Source organism: Periplaneta americana, chromosome 17 (assembly GCF_040183065.1).
Source record: "Periplaneta americana isolate PAMFEO1 chromosome 17, P.americana_PAMFEO1_priV1, whole genome shotgun sequence".
NCBI lineage: Eukaryota > Metazoa > Arthropoda > Insecta > Blattodea > Blattidae > Periplaneta > Periplaneta americana.
Genome location: NC_091133.1, coordinates 74,359,080 through 74,380,379, shown reverse-complemented (window position 1 = coordinate 74,380,379; position 21,300 = coordinate 74,359,080). Strand labels below are relative to the sequence as shown.

General features: G+C 35.2%; 1 protein-coding gene across 1 annotated transcript in view; it reads right to left on the bottom strand.

Annotated features, from left to right (window-relative positions):
• Positions 1-1,101: 1,101 nt before the first annotated feature.
• The window catches only part of SPARC (secreted protein, acidic, cysteine-rich), a 70,188-nt gene continuing 49,989 nt past the window's right edge, over positions 1,102-21,300 (bottom strand). The window contains exons 2-8 of the mRNA XM_069816188.1: positions 19,717-19,802; positions 12,931-13,156; positions 10,814-10,929; positions 8,042-8,188; positions 4,491-4,693; positions 3,472-3,619; positions 1,102-1,539 (exon numbers count right to left, since the gene is read on the bottom strand). Coding sequence (XP_069672289.1) covers positions 1,495-1,539; positions 3,472-3,619; positions 4,491-4,693; positions 8,042-8,188; positions 10,814-10,929; positions 12,931-13,156; positions 19,717-19,788 — 957 coding nt within the window. The 5' untranslated portion in view covers positions 19,789-19,802 and the 3' untranslated portion in view covers positions 1,102-1,494. The remainder of the gene's footprint in view (positions 1,540-3,471; positions 3,620-4,490; positions 4,694-8,041; positions 8,189-10,813; positions 10,930-12,930; positions 13,157-19,716; positions 19,803-21,300) is intronic.

Below are 21,300 nucleotides of genomic sequence, written 5' to 3'. Positions count from 1 at the left end.
CGGTTACTATGACACTCGTTTATAACATCATAATTTTCAAGGTCCCTTGGATGTCGTTAAAACCAAGTTCTACTGTATATAGAATAATAAAACACCTCTCACATCAAACCATTGGAAGGAAGGGGGAGGGAGTTGAAATCTGTTTTGGCCCTGGATCACACAGGGCCTGGACTAAAAGCTGCAACTCTTTGTCTATGTATGCCAGGTGAGTAAAGAGTATGGAACTTTGCTTGTAAACTTCAATACCAGTCCACGTAAGCAGGGTAAAAAGAACGAGATGGTCGCCATGAGTCAACATAAGATATCACAATCACAATGGACAATCAATATCCATCACCTAGAACAGAAACCCGTGACAATAGCTTCTATGCACTGCCAAGAACACCAAACTGAGTAAGTAAGAAGAAATAACACAAACACTTGAATATTCATACACATTTCAATATCCAGAGGTCAGGAAAATTCGGAATAAAGTGTAACACATTATGTTAATAGAACAACATATGAAAATTTTATTTCAAAATACACATCCAAAATGTTATTTCATTAAAAATATAAACTGGTAATGTATGATAGTAACATGGCAGTGTTGGTATCTTAGTTGTGAAGGTGCCAAAAAGAGACTCGCATATTCCAGACTCACAGTTTTGTTATATCTGAAAACTAGGCTCCACCTTCCAAGAAAGCAATCTTACTAAATCAACTGTTTATTAACACGAAACACTAAGAAATATTTTGTCGTCCATATCGACTTCAATTTCACAACTAAAATTTGTTCAAGAGTTCTATCATTCATTTTGATCTTCATGTTGTAAGGCACGACAAGTACACATTAGAAAAAATAGTAATAATGGGAATGAACAATGATGGTTTTCTCACCAAAGATCACCCATCATGTTCATAGTATAACGATTAGCTATTTTGGCACATACCTCCAATGTGTCTTTTTTATTTTACTCTAATTTAATTTATTTACTTCTGAATTAAATACTCTACTTACCTAATAGTACAGTTCACCTATAGATGAAATTGAGATATTTTATCACTTAACCTAGCTACTTCCGTACAAACTCATAATCGCAGGATGTGAATAATATATGAACCACTATGAAATCACGATACTATGTTGTCAGACAAAATCTTTACTGGAGAACAAAATTTAAAAATTTCATACGAACTCTGTAATTTCATAGAAGCACTAGCATGAATGCAAGCACAAAGAATAAGTTATTACCTTTCATCAGCAATACTATCCCCTGCAAATAGTAACATAAATTTCAGTGTAATTAGTTTCAGTAGTACATAAGATATAGCCTATTGAAGAAATTATTTTGCTTTTATACATCAATTTTACTCTTCTGACACGATATCGGAATTTCCTGATTAAATTAGCACCACATTACTGATTTCACATTAGTACTAAACAGTACTGGCAAATCTTTTACAGAACCCTCGTGTCTGTAAAGATAGGATTCTTGATGCTGTCTGCAATCTTCACACTTCAGATCGCAGCTCGTCACACTTCTCATCGAGATCATCCTGTATGAGAAAAACAAAGACTTCAGTAATTTCAATATTTTTCAATGTCATTTCTGGAGTAAACTTGTGACATTCAATAAAACAGACAGAAATTATATTTATGCACATTACTTTCAGTGTTATTTTAGTAACCTCTTCAATGTAAAAATACCAATTACAATTATTGTTGGCACTGATCTTATGTTTCAAGCATGGTCACTTTACTCCAATATACGTGTTTGATGGAGGCAAAGTTATCAGTATTATTATTGGTAATAGAGTGTGATAAAAAAAGAATCAGAATGAGAGTCGCGAAAATGCAACTAAATGACTTACGATGTTGAAACTCTAATTCTCTTTATAATTAAGGTACGGTACCAATAATATAAGTTTAAGTCCTATGTACATAGATGGTTGCTGAATAGACCTTTCTACTCAATGAAGGAATTCATGGAGTGTGATGTAAATACTGTATTTTAGGAATGTTACTCTTTATATTTTAATTTTTCTTTTTATCTTTGTATGTTTTATTCTGCATCATATTCTGTTTATTTGTCAGTGTTTGTTTATTTGCTTATATTTGTTTATTTGTCTATGATTATTTGTGCTAAGTTTATTTGTTTGTGCATGTGTGAGTGTATGTGTGCGTGGGTATATTATCTAATCTGACTATGTCATATCCAGGCTTTGTATATTGGTTACTGAATAATAATAATAATAATAATAATAATAATAATAATAATAATAATAATAATAATAATAATAATAGTAGTAGTAGTAATAGTAATAATAGTAATAATAGTAATAATAATAATAATAATAATAGTAATAATAATAATAATAGTAATAATAATAATAGTAATAATAATAATAATAGTAATAATTATTATTATTATTATTATTATTATTATTATTATTATTATTATTATTATTATTATTATTATTATTAATTTTCACTGTATAAACTTATAATGACCTTCTACTGTCCGAAATGATTAAAATAGCATTTTTTATAAATATTTCTTTAAAGTCATCAGCTGCTTGGTCGTGTTTTGTTTCATGGTTTCTACATTTTGAAATTTCCCTTCTTACAAAATTATTGCATTCTACTTACGAGTGAAAAGAAAGCCTTATAAGCCAAGCTAGAGTACTTACTGGAGTTTATGTTTTGCTAGGAAGTTTTACACAATCTAGGGTAAATGTGTTGGAACACTGAAACAAATTCTTCTTACATGTTTCCTATGTCCTAATCTTTCGTTAAAATTGTCCGAAATGAAACAAATGATATCCTATTTTATTACCAGTTTCCAATTGAACAGGTGGATTCCAAACTGACGTCAGTCCAAATGACAAGACGTTATGAGAAAAATTACAAAACCTGATCAAATAAATTTGACGCTCTTAGATCTGTTTGAAAAAAAACATATGCAGACATTAAGTCAAGACTTAGGAGCAGGGACGTCGCTAGGGGGATGCGAAAGAGTGCGCAAGCACGCCATAAAAATTCAGAGCACCCCTTTCCGCACCCCGAAGGGTGCCTGACATCTACAGGATAGATTTAATGTTCACTTAACGCCTTGTGCTCTTGACGAGTCAGAAGTGGCTAGCTAGTGGCATGCATGCGCGTCAAGTCATGTAGCCTCCATTAAAAGAGCAAGGCTTTCATGTGAATATACATTGCCCAATTTGTACAAGAAGTCTGTGAAAGTTGAGGGAAGTTTAAACTACTCGATTCAGATATTAAACATTCCCAGTACGTCAATAAGACATTAAATAATAGGAATAGTCGTGCATTGACAGAAACCATGTTCACGTGCTCTATTGCTCTTACTGATGCATCGCCAATGAGTTGCAATATTATCACTTCTGGAAACAATGACCTTATCTCCCAACACTCTGTACATAGTAGTGTTCATAAATCATAACATTCAAATCACTGCTGTTAACTCTTACCTCATCAAGTTCAAGACATTTCCCCCACTCTTTGAGGGTGATACGATGATCATCGTCCACATCACATGAGTCAAGGAAAGGTGCAATGCAGTGCTCTAGTGCCATCAAAGGAGCCCTTATGGGGAACAACTCGTGACGGGATACAGAACTAGAAAAGAACAGTGAACATAAGCAATCACACTTTGTTTACATAGGAAAAGTAATGATCTATTAAGTTTAGTTCTATACCTAATACCATCACTGAAAAATATTGTTAGCAAAGCTATATATTTAAACTGTTTTACAGTAAAACGGTAAATATACGAGATTATCCAATTTATGGATTTCGGTGAAGAGTAGAAAGTTACTTTAGTGTTCCTTATTCATTATTGTATTGTGTCTGAAGTCTATTCATTCACAAGTTATCATTACATGGAAAAAAACAAAATTATGGTTTGTTTAACAATGCTCGTAACTGCAGAGGTTCTATCAGCGTTGCTGGTGTGCCAGAATTTTGTCCCGCAGAAGTTCTTTTACATGCCAGTAAATCTACTGACATGAGCCTGTCACATTTAAACACACTTAAATGCCATCGACCTCGGCTGGAATCGAACCAACAACCTCGAGCATAGAAGGCCAGCGCCATACCAACTATGCTTCCGAGGGCGACCATTACATGGATCTGAGAAAAAAAAAAAAAGAGGACGACGACTCTAAGACTTATACTGCAGCCTGAGGCTTATTGTGCTTACCACTCCTGTTCTGTGAATGATACTTGTAGCAGAATGGCAGCACTGTTGTACAAGTACAGCATGCCACACCGTGAACTTAACCCAGGCAATGGAATGGATGATGATATATAAATTAATGATGGCGAAATGAAGGAGGTCCAACGCTGAAAGTTACCCAGCAATTCTGCTTCAATTGATTCAGGGAAAACATCGAAAAAAGTCCAACCAGGATTTCAACCCAGATCCGCTCATTCATAATCAGACTCGATAACCATTACTCCATAGTGGTGGACTACATAGGAACCTTACTTGTCATGTGGATGGCCATCCAAGTCACACCACTTCCACACAGCTGCATTGCTCCAGCGTCTTGTCAGATTGGTCTCAGCCTCACGTTCCATCTTGAGATAGTGTGGTGTCAGTTCTTGGCGGTCAGCAAGATCACGCATTATGTTGAACAACCAGTCTCGCATCCTGCGTGGGAAGTCTGCCATCTGCTCTGATGTGCATTCCTATTCATACAGCAATTCAAATTAAATAAAAAAATGTGTCAGTACTGCATTACTGAGAAGCTGGGCAAAATGTAGACACATTTAGAAATCCCTCGTGGTGAAGAATTTCAGTAATTCACAGATTTATAGTTTTATATGATGTAAGTGATTGATTTCCAGTGTCTCCACAGATGGTCAAATAAGACCCGGAATTCTGCAACCAGCAAAGCAGCTTTTTTAATTGGTTATTTAATGATACATTGCTCTGCCGGTTTGGCGTTTGAGTCTAAAGAAAGCAGAAAACAGTACAATGTGGTCTGTTGTTGCGATGAGAATCCAAGCCTCTGCATACTGGTAAGGCAGCATGTCACAAAAAATTCACGTCTAATGTATTTTTGACAAGGTAATTATAATTCAATGCTTAGAAAACAATGCAAATATTAAGGGTATTGCTGGAGATATTAAGGTAATATTTATTTATCTGTTTATATTTATTTATGTATTCATTCGTTTACCTAGTTATTCATTTATCTATTTATTCATTTATTCACCCATTAACTCATTCACTCACTCACACATACACTAATTTACGTATTTACTTACTGATGTATGTACATATGCAGTTACTTATTTACTAATTTATTTATTTTTATTGTACAGGTAGGGCCATAAGTCACATTGCCTCTGTAATATTTTAATATTTTTCAATTGATCAACTGCGAGTTGCTGTGGCAGAAGCATTCAGGAATATAACAGAAGATTTCTTCGTAAAACCTCTCAAACATGGCGTTGTATTCAGTTATGTCATGATAACAACGATGCACACACAGAACTTCTGGATATATAAGGTAGGCCTATGTGTGTATGTATATGTGTCGTTAGTTGTAAGTTAGTTCAGAAATAAAAAAAATTAAGGGGGGGGGGGGGGGAGGGTAACGTGACTTATGGCCCACTTTGTGTTTTATAGGTAGATATATTCTAGGAAATAAAATTACGGTAATTTGTATTAACGTATCAGATTCACTTTTTATAATGAATTAACAACTCTTAAATAACCATTCCCATGTGATCGATGTTTTCCTGTCGTTAATATTCCTCAACTTTCATGCTCTACCGCTTGTTGATTGCAGGAACTTGCACTGCGTGTTATATCTAAGTAGGTGAACACTGACTTTCTCCTATATCGACGGAGCAGTGTACTGGTATTTTAACGTGACAGTCCAAAAATTCGCTATGGGATTATATGACATTCGTCTTTTACTGGGGAAAACATTGGGGAGAAGGGAAGATAATAATCAAGCATTCAGCTGAGATGGGATAAAACCTTAGTGGTCTTACTCCGTGTTCGACTAATATAATATGTTGACATATGTATTTTAAGTCAACAGTCATCAGTTATCACTACAGAGCGGATTTTTATGTGATAAAAAATTTAAATATATTTATTTTTTATGTGCTGAAAAGTACGAAAATATTCGCTAAAAATAAAAAAATATTTTTCTAAATATGACAAAAATACCTTACTTAGCTTGAAAAAAAATGTTACCCGGTACTAGGCACTCACCAACCACACTTGAGTGCTAGTAGTTGGCCGAGAATTGCAGTGAAGAACAAAGGTCATCTCCAAATTCTCCATCACAAATGCATGCCAATTATCTCTGAATAACATCATTTTCACCTACAGGCACATCCTCCAATACTTGAGCAACTTTACACATTTTTTATATCCACTGTTTTTCCCAAACACATTCTGGAATTTGTCCCTTAGTAATTATGCTTCTGAACCTGGTAGCGAGTCTAGTTTTATTTCCACGGCACGCACCTCCCTGTTTCAGACAACAGGTTTTTGGATGTTTCGAGTTTTTTATGGTGTCACACAAAAAGCTTAGATTTGCTAATAGGAAAGCCAAACTTTTTTTAAACAACCATCTTTCAGTATATCTTGAAGGATATCGATTGACGAAGCCCGATAACAGGGAATCACAACAAGATATATTGCCTTACTTGATGGACATGAGCGAGAGGCGAGAGATTTGTTTAAATTAAATAATGTTCATACACGAGCTCTTATCTGTTGTGTCTCACAAACAAAGCGTGGAATGAAATCATCTTCAGCAACAATAAACATTCCTAATTTTGTGTTACAAGATCTCTCCTCCTTGTCCATGTTAATTTATTCTCTAATAATAACATTGATATGCTGCCTAGCAGTTCTCAAAACTTGAGGCAATACTATTATGAAAATGGATCACGGATACACCACACAGCGCTTAGAAACACGAAGCAACCAAGAATTCTTAAAAAAGATAACGTACTTCTGAGTGATATAATTGATTTAGTTTTAAAATATTTAAAAGTTCTTGTAAAAAAATTATTTAAGTAAAAAAACTCCAAGATTTATGTGTTTATAATAGATTTCCTGAAAATATGTATTTACATAACTTTTTCGTGAAGATATATGTTTTTATGTGAAATAAAATTCGGGTTTTAAACTTGAAACTTCATGTTCAGAATTTTTAACTTTATTAATTGTGTTTTATCACACGCAAAAAGAATATTTAATTACATAGGAATCCGCTCCTTAGTTATCACACAAGGAGCGCAGTCAATTGAGTGATTTGGCAGCCGGGACTCCTACAGTATATGCCCTGTTAGGTGAATAATCTATGTAGAGATTAATTTTTTGGTCCTACAGAATTACAGTACCATTTTGTTATTAACAGAGGAAAATCCGCTCCAGCGCTGAGGATCGAACCAGTATCTCCCAGTTCTATGCACTGGGCGCTCTAACCACTGAGCTACTGCACCAACCCACTGCACCAGATCGAATCTTTCTCCTTTGATTCTTTTCCCTTAGTAGCCTTACTCCGTGCGTAGAACTGGGAGACCCGATCCTTGGCGCTGAAGCGGGTTTTTCTCTGTTAATATCAAAATGATCACGAGGTAAGCCACAGACTTCAATTATCATTGCCATTTCTTTCAGTTATAAGGATTCATACAAAAAATGTTTTAATTTCCGTTCTGCATTAAGCAGAATCCGAACTTGCGACTTTTCTGAACTCTTTGGTTCTTGCCGTCAAGGTCAAGACATGAAAAAACAACAGAAGAGAACATGAAAAAGGAAAAAATTAATCAGAAGAATAAGTACATCTAGGTATGACATTTCTACTATTTCACTTATAAAATCAGCCCAAGACTATTAACATAAGGTCAGAGGGGATAAATACCTTCATAAAATGAAACGTATGAATGAGTGGCTGGAAATGAGTAAAATAATTATTCTTGCTATCAATATATCATATGCTGTGCTGTAATTACTTTCACATACTGTTATAAATGTTGTAAGACAAGAGGTAAAATGTTACTTACTGGCATATCACGGCAGACCCCATAATATTCAATGTGAACATGTTTGTACTGTTCACCTCGGCATCCATCAAAGCCTTTATCACACCAACACCGCATCTGGTATACCTCACAGTCTGAGCCCCAAGTCTCGTTGTGATTAGAACACACCTGGGATAAAGACAAACAATGGGATAAATACTGTTTAAACAAGGAAAGAACATTATCTATACGTGAGAAAATTAAATTTGAAATCATTTACGCTTAATATAATCATGTTATTACAGTTATTTATGCAACAAGTGGACAATCTTGATGATTATGGCATATTGTTCGTGCAACAATTTTCACGAGTGTCATAATAAAATCATCCACGAGTTGGATACAACACTTTATGGCATTTCAGCATTATAAATTGTAGGAAAGAAATTCAGGATCCATAGCTGACAAATTGTCTTTATATGTTCGTATCGATTAGTTGCGCCTGGCATTAGCATTGAGTAAAGAGAAATGGATGACCTTGCAGGTTATGTTACAAATGTTCCTTTGTTTTGTTAATATAGTTTCTCTGAACCACAGAACTGTTTTATACGATATTACAAAAGTGATACAAAATTGTTAAAGATTGGAAATAAATGATATGTTACCTCATGTCCTGCCTTTCATTTATTGTTACACGGCACGTAGAAGATATTCAGATAAGTTGCACACATCCCGATCCAAGCATTCCGGTATTATGTCATATAGCGAATACATCATTGCTATTATTGGCACATGTGCCATAATAAGCCAATTATGAACGGTATTCGATGTAGTAACAACCTGTTTATAATGCTAGGATGGCATAAAAATTATTTAGTAATACCAGTACCCAGTCCACACCTGTGGAGTAACGGCTAGCGCGTCTGGCCGCGAAACCAGGTGGCCCGGGTTCGATTCCCAGTTGGGGCAAGTTACCTGGTTGAGGTTTTTTCCAGGGTTTTCCCTCAACTCAACATGAGCAAATGCTGGGTAACTTTCGGTGTTGGACCCCGGACTCATTTCACCGGCATTATCACCTTCATCTCATTCAGACGCTAAATAACCTAGATGTTGATAAAGCATCGTACTCGTAAAATAACCTACTTAAATAAAAATACCAGTACCCCATTAATTTCTAAGTAATATGCTTGCATCAACATTCATTAGAATTGAAATCAATTATAATGGTGGTCCTCTTTCTAAATCTCTTAAAAGCTGTGGTCTGGTTTATATTCACCAGAGGCATATTCTGAAGTGTTTTCTTAAGGGCACATCTGTTGACTTAATCGAAACATTGGCCCAGTGAAATTGGTGCGGTGAAAAACAGCTCCCAAGTTAATCAGTTATTCTTGCTACATAAAGATTACTTCAAGCAACATTGATCTACAAAAATTCGGAAAAGTTTTGCTAAGAACCTATATTGCCTCTTAAAATCCATCACCCTTGAGCCTTTTATTACAGACCTGACTTCACAGAAATGATAACGCGATTGCCCTCTTTTAAACTAACAACCACTTAACACAATTACTGTACAATTAATTATTTTTAAGGTGTGTAATTTCTATCTAAAACTTATGCACCCTTGCAGTGGTATATGGAACATAAAATGGCTGGTGGTACTATAAGTTACCTAATTTGCATAACTTTCCATTATTTTTTACATAATCCGGCTATGATGCTGACATTCAGGCCTTTGCATTTTTTTCAGATAATTACCGGTACAGCTCAAAGAATTTCAGGAAATGCGTAATTGATAATTGTTGACCGAAACAACATAAGCAGCACAAGAAGAAAGAAAAAAAACGCCATTTCCGCTATTTCGCTTGTCATTAAGGCATTGTTGGATATAAGTAAATTGTGTTAAATGATCTGAATATTAAATTTTCAAGTCTGTGTGAATTCTGTGTTTTCTGTGAAAATTTATTGACACTAATGACGGATGATGAAGACCTTTCAGCCAAATTCATTTTTAGTCACGAGGCAACGTTCCACGTCAATGGAAAAGTAAACAAGCACAATATTAGGATTTGTTGGAGCGAGAATCCACATTTCATTTTGGAGGTTGAATGTGACTCCCCTAAGCTAAATTTTCTTATATCCAACAATGCCTTAATGACAAGCGAAATAGCGGAAACGGCGTTTTTTCTTTCTTCTTGTGCTGCCATCTGTTGTTTCGGTCAACAATTATCAATTACGCATTTCCTAAAATTCTTTGAGCTGTTCTTTCTAATGACACCGGTATGAATTTCGTAAAACACATAGTGACAGAATTATAGCAGTTTATAACCCCGGAATGTTTCTGCAGACACACTGTATGATACATAGGACGAAACTTAAACACTGGAGTTCTGACAAACTGAAGTTCTCCATGAAGTTTCACGTCATGATTCTAAAATCTGCATCTGGTGTGCTAATGGAGGTGAAAAAATAACAGGGCTGACATCATTTTTCACTGAGCTCACTGACAAGGTTACTAGTATTTAAGAGTGGTACTATATTAAAAAGTATTATTTATTTGTTTATTCATAATGAGATTCTAAATGTAAATTACCAACATTACTGTTAAAGTGAACTATTCATATGAAGATGAAACAAAACCTTGAAATACACAAATAACACACAACTGACCTAATGGCTAACAGAAACACAGATTTTGAAAGACCTTTTCACAAAAAAGTCAATGAAATATTCAGAGAGTTCATGGAAATTATTTCTTTGCGTATCTGAAATGATGGTAAATATACAGGTGAGTACACATATATACGATGATTATACCTTCCTTCTGGGGTCCACCTCATCGGGGCATGTCTGAATGCAAACGCATTCTGCTACACCATCATCTGATACTTCACACACTCTACCGGCTCCACAATGCTTCTTTGCACATGGATCTGCAAGATACCAAAGCAAGGTCTTAACAATGAATTAAACAAGAACAATCAACAGTGCAAACCACTGCAAGATATTAAGGTAGTAAGTTTAGGCCTTTCTCTAATAAAACTTTTAAATTCAAATACGGTGCGTTTTTTAAACTTTGGAAGTCTCAAATTGTGTTACTTTCCCTGTTTAATATGAAATCTGAAATACGGTACATTATATATGAAAGTATCATGATCACAAATGTATGCACAATATGACTGTGATAACAAATTCTCCTCATTGTTTTGTAAATGGAACTCATTGCGCATTTTGTTTTGCAGAGTATGAACCATATTTCACAACTGGGAAGATGTTCAAACATGTCTACAACAGTAGTAGAGTCCAATGTGCACAGAATCTCATCTGTAAGATTATATGAGCACGAATACATTAGGATAATGGCTAACTTTAACTATGTTAATAACAGTAAAATGGTGGAGTAAAGTCATTCCGAGTTAACATTTAATACATATTTAAAATTACATGGTGTACTATAAGAAATTTTGACGAAAAAAGGGCTTCTTACTCGAAAAATATTGTATTATTATACGCTGTCCTTTATTATGAAATTGAGATCAGTGTCCAGTCTAAATATAGGTCTACCAAATACACAGAACCAAGACCATGCGCAAGAGAAGGGGAGTTAGGGGTTTAAACCTCGTCATCTGGAAAGAATTCAGAGAGCTATAAAGTGAAATAGTGAAATATTTCAATGTGATATACAATACTTGAGGTATACACACATTTGAAATCGTGATATTATATTGTAAACAGTTTATTAAATTTTTATGACAAAAATTATGTTTTTCCCCCTTCAAACCCCCTTTTAAAAATTCTAAGCAAAGGCCCTGTACAGAACTATGCCATATTAACCGTGTTCCCCCCCCCCACCAACATTAGCTCTGTTAATACCGAACTGCAAGTTTAACACAAAACAAGTATTTACAAGTTCGAAAATCACAAGTTCACTCAAGAAGAATGACTTGAAAATCAGATAAGTTGAGATGCAAAACAAAACATCTCAATATTCTGTGAATTGAAGGATGGGTGGAGCGGAGAAAAATTCTCTCCGGCACCGAGACTCGAACCCGGGTTTTCAGCTCCATGTGCTGAAGCCACACCAGATTGTTTCCTTTTTGTGGCCAACCCTCATCCAAAAAAAAAAAAAAGGGGGGGAACTGAGAGGATTCAATCCGGCATCGGAATTGGAATCCAGTGTGGCTTAGTGGATAAAGCATCAGCATGTAGAGCAATGGATTCAAGTCTGGTGCCAGAGCAAATTTTTCTGCACTCCACCCATCCTTCATTATATGCAGAATTGCAGCACGGAAATATCATATGCAGAGAATTTCTGATGAGGGGGGGATAGAATTCTAGATAGAGAATACCATACATAAAATTATTTCGGAATATGTATGGTAAGACTTTCCTGTGTTAGATTTCAAACGTACCTCGTTTACATGTTTCGACCTATTTATGGGTCATCTTCAGAAGAGTGATACAGTGTTAAAAGTTGTGTAATCAAGATGCATAAAATTATTATTATCTTCATTCGATACGGCTCAACACTTGGTCACACTGAGTTGCTTGTCTTGCATCTTGATAATAATAATAATTCTATCCATGAGCAAGCTTAAGATAAGATGTGTAATTCCTAAGTTATTGATTGTTGTCAGTTTGCCGGTGATGATAATACATCAATATTATTTTCTTTGCTTGTTTTATACTTTATAAAGTACATATACTAGTATTAAAACAATTATATTTTGTGAGGGGGGATAGAAGTTATCCCTGGCAGGAATGTTAATATGAATTTATCAGAGGGGATAACTTTTCAACAGGGGGGGGGGGGAATCCTCCTCATCCCCCCCCCCCAGTTAATTCGCACCCTGATCATATGTACTTCGATATATCATAATAATATTCTGTGAATTGCCTTAATATAGAGTATTACCTAGTTCTGGGCTACATACCGTGCAAGGGAATGTCATTGTCCTTGATGATCTCTCTGGCTGGCTCATCCTTGGGCTCCTGTTCCTCTTTCTTTTCTTCTTCTGCTTCCTCGTCCTGTTCCAGCATGGAGTACATATCCTTATCACTGTCTGCCTCCTCATTTGAATCTTCTGCCAAGTCAGGATCTGATTCTGTTGTTGTAGTTGTAGTCGTTCGATGACGTCTGTGGTACTTCTTCAATTTCCTCTGGTGAAGATGAAACGAGAGGTCAAGACGTTGTAAAATTTATAAAAGCTCAAAGACTGAGATGGCTGGGACATGTAAACAGGATGTCTGAAACACGCACTTCTATTAGAATGTTAAAGGGAGACTATGTAACAGGAGGAGAAAGGGTAGATCAAAGCTGAGGTGGATGGAGGGGTATCCAAAACCCACCCCGGGTTGTAGCGCTAACTGATGATGATGATGATGATGATGACATTAATTTCGAGAAGTTATTCTTTGAGATATATTCTAACTAAAAAGTTTATTACAATTTTGCTCGTTTTTGCTTCCTTTTCGAGATAAAAATTGTTTTATGAGACATTTTATAGCTGATTGAATTCCCAATAAGCTCAGTCAATTTCAGAGAGCAGTGTATTATGATAACGAATGATTTGTCCTTTAAATGTGCAGAAATTTGATCCGAATACATGTAACTTCTTGTTCTACAAAGGAATTTTTCAATGTTACATTTGAAGGGTTTAGAGCCATAGCGTGCCAAGCGACATTTATTAAAAACAGACAAAGCAAGGGTTAAAGTTAAGTAAATACCAAAATTTAATGAAGATTGACGTATCATTTAATTTTAATGTGCATACTTTATCTTACTTTCTATATGTTTCGTTAAATTATGGTAATCACTCAATTTAACCCTTGTTTTCTCTGTTTTTAATAAATGGCGCTTGACCAACTATGGTTCTGAACCCTTAATTTGTTCTCATCAAATTTCTGCACGTTTAAAGGATAAAACTAAAATTCTGTTCACCATTTATTATCATAATACACTGCTCTTTTAAGCTGACTGCGCATATTGGGAATTCAATCAATGGCTTTCCCGAAAATGTTTCATATAAAACAATTTTTATCTCGAAAAGGAAGCGAAAACGAGCAGAATTGTATAAAACTTTGTTTGAAATATCTCAAAGAATAAGCCCCCTGAAATTAATTACATTATTTACGGTTCACTCTGTATATTCCTCATTCTGAAGAACTTGTGACAATAGATGAAGACCAAATTCACTCATACTTAATTTTAAATGTCTTCATTTTTCTATATACACTTTTAACACTTATATATCACTGATTAAATTTCTAACTTCTTTACTGTGTTAATTTTTAGGATGACTAGGCTTTGAACAATGAAGCACAAGACTTCGAAACTAGTCAAGCAAGATAAATCCTAAAGATTAATACCGTAAAGAAGCTAGAAATTTATAATCAGTTTAAATGTCTATTTAGAACTGTAAAATGTCCCGATAAGTCGATATTGATGATCATTCATCTCTGCTGAGACATTTGGACTGGTCTGCCTTGGCCCTTTATGGGTTGTCACGCCACGAATTTTTCAAGTGAAACTTCTTTAGGCACTACTGTTCTCCAACCAGGAGATCAACCGTGAAAGGAATGCGCTTACTATTGCGTCGTCTATTGGAACGAAGTAGATAGATAATATTACCGTTATAACGTCAGTTTAAAAACCATGCGCTCTCCTGCATATGTTATTTCCTGTATGGAGAGATTAAAAGACCAGGAGATTAACAGTGATATAATTTTGTAACTAGGGTAGTATCAATATGTGTGTATCAATGTTATTTGTGCTTGAGAGCTAGCCAATACAGATACGAATACCCACGTGTGTGACCTTATGACATCAACATTCATTCACAGCATTACCCCGCTTCGTCTCACTCCCCAGAGACTTTCTCGTGGTTAGAGTACAGTATACGAGTCGAAGGCTGTAAAACAAAACTCTGTGACGGACATTTTAAGAAAGCTTTGCATGATGTTGCTACGGGATTATGTATTGCTATGTTATCGCGCAAATAAAGTTAATGTTTATGGTTTTCCACTAATTTACACAAATTAAAACATAAATTAATGGGAGTGGGGCTGCCATCCAACAGTGCGTCTTCTGCGTAGTGTTGAGACGTCATACAGTCAGGGATGTATTGGATGGGGTTCGCAATGGCTCGCGCGAGCTCTTTTATTTTTATTATATTTCGTCACGTGAATGCAAGAACTAGGTAACTCGAAATTTGAGTTTTTTAGTTACCTCTTTTATAGCATAGCAAAAATCGCACAAAATGTAATGCAAGAACTAGGTAACTGATCGAACGATACCAGCGACATCTATTTTCCAATATAACAAATAGGTACAAGAAGACGAGACATTTTCCTTAGTGCAATAAATAAGTAAATAGGCAATGTCACAAAATATGAAAAATCAAGTTACCTAGTTCTTGCATTCAGGCGACGATTTGTTCTGAGCCCTTTGTTAAAATAGTTCGGGAGAAAAAATCAATAAAACAAACGCACTTTTTAATGCAACTATCTCCTATTCTACACCTGCTAAAGCGATCGATTAAAAATACAGGAATTTAGGAGATGCTTGCTGAAGACTTTCCTACATCCTAATCATGATTTCCGAGATTTCGTGAAGGATAAGAGGAAGGGACAATGTGCCCCTTTACCATTAACTATAGTCAAAGCCAAAAAGTGAATTCTATCACCATTAGCAGCGTGGAAACTGAACGAGGCTTTAGATTATTGAATGACTTGCCACTTGTGAAAGAAGTAAGCTTCCAGTCTCTTACTTGTCCTCTTCAATGACTTTAAATTATCGACAAATCTATGAAAGAATGGGATGTGGTCCTGTTTGTGCTATCCTGATTGAGAAATAATAGTCTCTCTCATAGGTGCCAACTTCGGGAGGAAGGAGGACAAGGCATTTTCTGCCCCCATAACTTATAGGCCCCCCCCCCCAATAAAATTAATATGGGATCTCGCCTCCCCTCCCCCAATAATTCGAAGAGAGATTTCTCTTGTTAAAAATAATTAATTTGTTTCAAAGATGAACTAGGACATAAGCCAAAAATGATTATCAGTATTTTAGATCCATAGTGATAGCCAGCTGCCGCAATGAACTCACAATGCCCCCTCCCTTTCTTTCCTCCTGCATTTGAGATACGTGAAACACACGAAGGAATATGGTGACTCCTATGTCTATGATCAACATTTTTTCACCAGTTCAAATTTTTTAACTATTGCGATCGAATAGTAATGGTCTTAATTCTCAAGTATTACCAAGCGGAAATAATACGGAATTAACAGTTCAATTAACTGTGTTTTGACTGTATTTTTGCCTAATATCAGTTAAGAAATTAATTATTATTCATGTTAAACATTTTTCATAAATTTGTTTCGTAATGTAAAAGTGACCGTTATCAACATGCAGTTTCAATGATCGTTTTTTGTGATTTCATTTCATTATCCATGTACCAATTTAAATTATATCATATTGTACTTAACAAATAATTTGCAACTTTAAACAAACTATTTCATTTACTTACATATTAGGTACTCGTATGTAATACAAAAATGTTACATGATGAGGTATTTTCTCTAGATCAAAAATAAAACGGCAACGCGGTCATAATTACGTAGTTAACACTTTGGAGAACATTAACCGCAAATTTACTTTCGTTCGTTTCAATGATATTCCCCGAATCATACCTTTTATCCCTCCTTTATTTCGTTGTAATAACCTACATAAGATCTTACTACGTTCGCATTTTCTTTTAGTGTATTCAAAACACCGTTGGTAAACTCCGTAAACCTTGGACTTGACTAGTGGACTCAATTATTTAAAAATACCAGTATTGTCGAGAATTTTACTACCACAATTTCGAATGTCTTTTGTTTCACATGGCTCGGTATGGCCTGGTGACTAGTGACCAGCGTAGTCGGCGTTATTCTACCGTGCGTAATATCCAGTTATTCCCTCATTTTAGCTATCGTAAATTGTTTTAATTTTAAATTCTAAAGAATGCTGAATATAAAAGTATTAATGTAACTCTGATTTATTGCCTCTCATTACACGAACATTTAAAAATATTACTACACATTTACGACTTAAGAAGTTTCACTTCTGCTGCATGTTGAGCCACACATTCATTTTTTAAATGAAAGTTAGTCTGCGATTTTTCTTGAAAAAACTTCTACGTCTGCAGAAAATGAATAATTTATACAGTGAAAAATGCCCTCCTTACGCCATAAGACGTTATAATACTCTACTGCATACTTTGTATTTAAGTTCTGAACAGGCGCGCTGGTTTTAGTGATAAAGAGGAAGTACAGATAGGGCAGAATGACAGTGTGGTATCTAGCAGCAAAACCTTGAAACTTTCGTTATCATTAATTTGATGATGATGTTGACGATGATGACGACAGTGTTCAAGGCTTCCCCACTAGATAATGAGAAATATAATTGTGTTGTAAAATCGTGTATTAAAATTTGAAATGTTATTTGTATGTAGGCTTAGTACAATGAAATGCTGAAGTTATTTTAGTCTACGTTAGAAAGCTTTTATGATTGTGAAGTCAGTATTTAATGTAGTGTTGTGCAGATTTTTTGAGATAGTCGAAATCACAAATGACAATAGACATAAAATAGTTAAAAACGAGAGCACTAAATGATCAAAATCATTCTACCGCCAGATATTTTGAGATTATTTTATAAACATATTGAAGATATGTTAATTAAGAACAATTTTATTCTCCATTTTATTCTCCAAGAACCAAAAACTCAACACACTAGAACAATACGAAATATACAAACACATCCTGATCAAATTCTCAACACACAGATCAATTTCAGTACACACACACTATTTGACTCCACTATTCAACACCTTTCAACAATCAAACGCACCCACATAACAGGCAGAGAAGTTCGAGATGACGCCGAGATCTAGTAGGCTCTGAAGATGGTGTGATGATGCACCGAAACAGCTGTAAGCCGCACAGACTTACATAATTAACACGAGTAAGTCCACTAGTTAATCAATTACTTAATTTTATTTTGTTTTCCAAATCACTTTTGTTTTTTTTTTTCAATTGTTTAAATAACTGTACGTTACTTTCATTCTTCCTCTACCCAGGAACCAGCTTGTATAAAACTCCTAGCAGTGATTTGCGAGTATTTAGAGGAGAACGTAACTTATGTATAAAGATATAGTAGATGTCGTGAGTTATTGTAACACAATGATAATATTTCATAAGGGCACAGTACCTCTGTGTGAGAAAAATAATTTATTTTTCGAAAAAAAATTCTCGCCTCAAAGGCTCAGAAATGCAGTATTTAGAATGCTTTAATATCGTAAAAAATATTCCTGCTTACTGCACTGAAGTCTAACTACAGAGCTGAGAGCGAAATATTTAATTCCCAAAAATTAACTGGTATTTTTTTTAAATTACTGTTTATTTAACGAGGCTCGCAACTGCCGAGATTATATCAGCGTCGCCTGTGTGCCGGAATTTTGTTCCGCAGGAATTCTTTTACATGCCAGTAAATCTACTGACATAAGCCTGTCGCATTTAAGCACACTTAAATGCCATCGACCTGGGCCGGGATCGAACTCGCGACCTCGGGCACAGAAGGCCAGCGCTATACCGACTGCACCACCCAGGTCGACTGAACTGGTATTATGGCGAAGTTCTTAAAATTCACTTGATAGTCATGCGAAGATAATAATTACCAATAACAATAAAATTAAGGAAAAATTCCCTTAGTTGTAAAGTGCAAAAATTGTAACGTATACTGATGTTTTGGTCGAGTATCATGGCTGGAGTGTCGAAGAAAAATAGAGAGAGTCTCGAGGAAATTTTGTTGAACAGAATGTTAGATTTGAGAGCTCTCTTTTATTCAATATAAATATTGTGCATAACAACGACATAGTTCACCTTTAAGAGGTCAACTTACAAATTTTTATTTGACAAACAGCAAGAACCACAAATAAAGCAAATGTCAGCGAAAACAACTACTTCTCTCTCTCTCTCTCTCTCTCTCTCTCTCTCTCTCACGTGCCTACCCAGTCCTTGAATATCTAGTTGACAATGCAATGTCCACATATTATGGAAACGTAAAGTGGGGTTGCCAAGTCTGTCACGTTTAAGGTGTTCTTCTTCCAGCAGCCTTTGCCATAAAACACTCTGTTAATAAATTGTTATTTTTAAAAGTGAAACTATCTACAGTAATGTCATAAGAGGTCCGATAAATCCACGAGACAAAGAGGAAGGCAGAAAATAGGAAAGACTAGAGAATTTGCAGTGAAAGACCTGCCATTGGGCAGAACACTATGAATTAATTAATATACCGCAACATAATAATAATAATAATAATAATAATAATAATAATAATAATAATCATCATCATCATCATCATCACAAATTTAAAATACCGATAATGTAAATTGTAAACAATTTTAATGATTCCCCCCCCCCTTGTCAAAATTCTGCGTTAGTGGGTACTATGATGGTGACAGTGTAAGTACGGAATAGTCATAATTTATAAGGTTCAGCCCTGCCCTTTGAACGGATTAAATATAGAATGGACGATTGTGTTGAGTTATATGACCCAATAAAAGGACTACAAATGAAGTGGTATTCCAGTGACGTGATATTGAATTATGGATCTCTCAATTAGAGGCCCAACTTCCATGACTTTTATAACACAGACTACTAGTTTTATTAAACAATGAACTCACCGTTTTATCTCCGAAGGTCTCGCATACGAGAACGGAGAGGAGGACTACCAACAGAAGCCACTGCAGCTTCATTGTGACTTAGTTATCTGAAACAAAATAAAATTAAATATAGTGCAAGGTAAACTGATCGCGATAAATTACGTTTTTTTTTTTTGTAAACATTAAAGTTAGAGTAAATGTGCTGACGTCCTCATCACGATCACATACAACAGAATTGATCAGCCTAATGGATTTTCAAAACAGCGACCTACATTTATCAATTTCACTATGTTACCATCTAGTGACTGTGAAGGAAGTCACCTTATAACCCTTATGGAATCGCATGGAATAATAGCATAGTCTAGTATATACAGTAACGAAGCTTGAGTTGTGAGGGTACTAGGAACAATAGATTGTGCAGGTACTAATTCACATTGTCTGTAATGAGGCGATAGTAGCGATCCTAGTGGTTAGCAACTATCTATGGATGCATACTTACTACGTACTGACCTTCGTGACTGTATATACTAGACTGTGGTAATAGCTTACAACTGTACTTCCATCTAGCAGTCGTTACCAAAAAAAATGCCTTTTCGACAGTGAAGTCTCTGGCGGTTGTTCTTTTTTTGTGTTGCCATTTCATAACATGATAATTCGATATATGTAATATGGTATATGTGATCAGTAGGGAGCGGATTCATTTGCACTAACTAATGGCAAAATATATGTATATGCACGTATGCAATTAAAAACCAGGATATATGCACTAAAATTAACAAAATATGCACTATTAAAATTAAAAAAATAGACTATTTCAAGGAATTTACTATTATTGATGGTTTTTCTGCTATACATAAGAATAATGAGATACCATCAGTTGTTATAGTTGTGTGTCCTTCAACTCCTCTGCTTAATCAGTAGGCCTACCATTGTAGCACATTTTTCGTTAGGCACCGTTCATAAAACTACTTCAAAATTAATAATCTAAGCTGTTCTAAAATGCAACGCACTCTTAACACAATGTCGAAGTTTCTTTGACATGTCACCATAATAAAGTGAAATATTCTAATTTATCACGTCGACAGGCAAGACACAGAAAATTGCTTTATCGTGCCCATGTTATTTTTTTTCTTGACAGGTGGCGAAATTCGAGTTTAGCAAACGCAAAAAAAATCTATCAACACTTCCTGCAACTTCCGTGCTGATCATATTGCAGCGATCTCCTAACAACGGTCAAAATGTTATGCAAGTGCGAAGTAGAATATAAGGCGGCTTATTATTTTGATTAACTCTTCATTTAATCTCAACTTCCGTCCATCATAACTCCCTAATAAGATATATTTGCACAGAGTCAACAATGCATTTAATTATAGAGTGCTTTGTTGATTGTCATGGAATTGTCGCAATGATTCGCCAGCAACAGTGCACTGTCTGTATGTTGTCAGATTGCCATAAATTAAATATTCAGTGCCTACGTTTCTTCTGTATTCCATTTTCCCGATTTTCCGTGTCCTTAATCTTTGTTTAAACACCAGATAGCTAAAAAAATAACGAGATATGATTTTATATGCACTAAAAGCTGAAATATGCATTAACCCCTTAAAT